The sequence below is a fragment of the Micropterus dolomieu genome, linkage group LG19 (genome assembly GCF_021292245.1).
Source record: "Micropterus dolomieu isolate WLL.071019.BEF.003 ecotype Adirondacks linkage group LG19, ASM2129224v1, whole genome shotgun sequence".
Taxonomy (NCBI): domain Eukaryota; kingdom Metazoa; phylum Chordata; class Actinopteri; order Centrarchiformes; family Centrarchidae; genus Micropterus; species Micropterus dolomieu.
In genome coordinates, this window is record NC_060168.1 from 16,409,252 (window position 1) to 16,411,639 (window position 2,388).

Below are 2,388 nucleotides of genomic sequence, written 5' to 3' on the forward strand. Positions count from 1 at the left end.
TCCTCCTTTATCTGACAATGAAACTATGACGTTAGAGCTGCTGGATGTGAATGACAATGTTCCACAGTTCCCTCAATCATTTTATACTATACGTGTAACGGAGAATAACGCACCTGGGGCCTTGCTGAGTTCACTATCTGCGTTTGACCCTGACCTCCATGAAAACCAGTATCTAGTTTATTTCATCCTAGAGAAGGAGATAGCCAACACCTCCATGTCCATGCTGTTCTCCATCAATCCAGAGAACGGGAACCTTTACGCACTAAAAACTTTTGACTATGAGATCGAGAAGGAGTTTCTTTTCCACATCGAGGCCAGAGACTCTGGCTCTCCTCCACTGAGCAGTAACGTGACCGTGCACATCATTATTGTGGACCAGAACGACAACGCTCCGGTTATTGTGTCTCCGTGGCGCGCGCACGGCTCTGTGGTGGAGGAAAAGATCCAAAGATCCACCGATAAAGGCTCTCTGGTTGCCAAAGTGATAGCCTTAGACACCGACTCGGTGCACAACTCTCGGATCACCTACCAGTTCCTACAGGTGACTGACGCCACCTTGTTCAGTCTGGACCAGTACAACGGAGAGATCCGGACTATGAGGATGTTCAGTTACAGAGATCCGCGCCACCAGCGACTGGTTGTTGTTGCCAAAGACAACGGGCAGCCTGCTCTGTCTGCCACAGTCACCATCAAGCTGTCCACAGTGGAGACTGCCGTGAAGGCCTACTCTGACATGACTGAGGTGCCTCTGGAATACGACATCTTTTCAGACCTAAACCTGTATTTGGTCATCGGTCTGGGCTCGGTGTCATTTCTCCTGCTCATCACCATATTGGTCACCATCGTGCTCAAGTGTCAGAAACCCAAGCCCAGCAAAGCGGCTCCTCCCTGCAGGAACAGTGTGATCAGTGAGAGGAACTCCACCATCGCAGATTCCACTCTGGTCTCCAACGATGCCTACTGGTACAGTCTGTTTCTAGCGGAGACCAGGAAAGGGAAGCTGGTGGTTAGACAGCCTGTGCCAAAGGGCTCCAGATACATCGTGTCCAGTCTACCGAGAGGCACAGGACTGACAGACACTAGCGACTCAGCTGCTTCTACCCTGCAGGTGAGAGTCCAATGTACATATTTGTTTTTATATTTATCATTTATCAATATTTAGCGATATTGTATTTCCATTCTAAGACATTTTTAGATTTAAAATATTTATCAGTGTAATGATTCTTTTCAGCAATATTTTCAAAAAGAAAAAGCGACAATAAATCCACATTTAATCGTAAAAATCCATTTTAAAAAGGTTCATGTTAAACAACGAGAGTTACAAAATACAAAAGGTGGCGCTGTTTCCGCAACAGACTACAGTCAATGAACGCCATGACAGTGAATCGTTGTCATTAGTGCAGATCGAAGAAACCGGACAGCTCCGTGGTGTTGAAACGCAACGACGAAAACGTGATTGCTCAGTTTATCCACCGATAAACTCGGGATTAAAAAATTCGAATATGCTTCAGTACTGGACCATAAATAACATTTTGAAAAACAAGGGAAATGTACATTGTACTGGCTGAACTGTGATGAACCAACACACAACAGAGAGCTCTTCTGTAACAATGCAGTCTTGTAAAAGGTACGTGCTGCTCGTTGTTCTTTTTTCCTTCGTTCATCACATATCGACTTCAGTGACTCATTATTCAATACCAGAGGAAATGAAAGAAGGATCAGTTGTGGCAAACCTTGCTACAGATCTCAGTTTGGACGTTAAAACACTGAATCAGAGGAAGATGCGTCTCGACATCATTGCAAATAAGAAATATCTGGATGTGAACAAAGAGACGGGTGAACTGTACATTGTTGAGAAGATAGACAGGGAAAATATTTGTCCTGCAAAGTCGTCTTGTTATCTCAGACTGGAAGTAATACTTGAAATCCCATTACGAATATTTAATATAGAAGTAGAAATTCTGGACATGAACGACAACGCCCCACAGTTTCGACGAGACGCCATACATTTAGATATATCTGAAGCGACGCCAAAAGGGGAGAGATTCTCTCTCAGCAATGCAGTTGATCCTGATGTTGGAAGCAATTCAGTGAAAACATACCATCTAAGTGAAAGTGAACATTTTAATATTGAAATTCAGACCGGAAGAGAAGGGTCGAAGTTTGCCGAATTAATCTTAACAAAGAATTTAGATCGAGAGCAGCAAGCTGTTCATAATTTAATACTCACAGCTGTAGACGGAGGCACACCTGCTCGTTCTGGCACTGCAAGTGTTATAGTTCATGTTTCAGACACAAATGACAACGCTCCTGCTTTTGACCAAGGGAGTTACAATCTAAAAATAATGGAAAATTCTCCCATAGGGAGCCTTGTTATTCATCTTAATG

At 43.8% G+C, this 2,388-nt stretch overlaps 2 protein-coding genes across 2 annotated transcripts in view; both read left to right on the top strand.

Moving 5' to 3' along the window:
• Positions 1 to 1,479, top strand: part of LOC123958105 (protocadherin beta-6-like) — a 1,813-nt gene extending 334 nt beyond the window's left edge. The window contains exons 2-3 of the mRNA XM_046031322.1: positions 8 to 1,108; positions 1,399 to 1,479. Coding sequence (XP_045887278.1) covers positions 8 to 1,108; positions 1,399 to 1,479 — 1,182 coding nt within the window. The remainder of the gene's footprint in view (positions 1 to 7; positions 1,109 to 1,398) is intronic.
• The window catches only part of LOC123958198 (protocadherin gamma-C5-like), a 6,304-nt gene that overhangs the window by 3,144 nt on the left and 772 nt on the right, over positions 1 to 2,388 (top strand). The window lies entirely within an intron of this gene.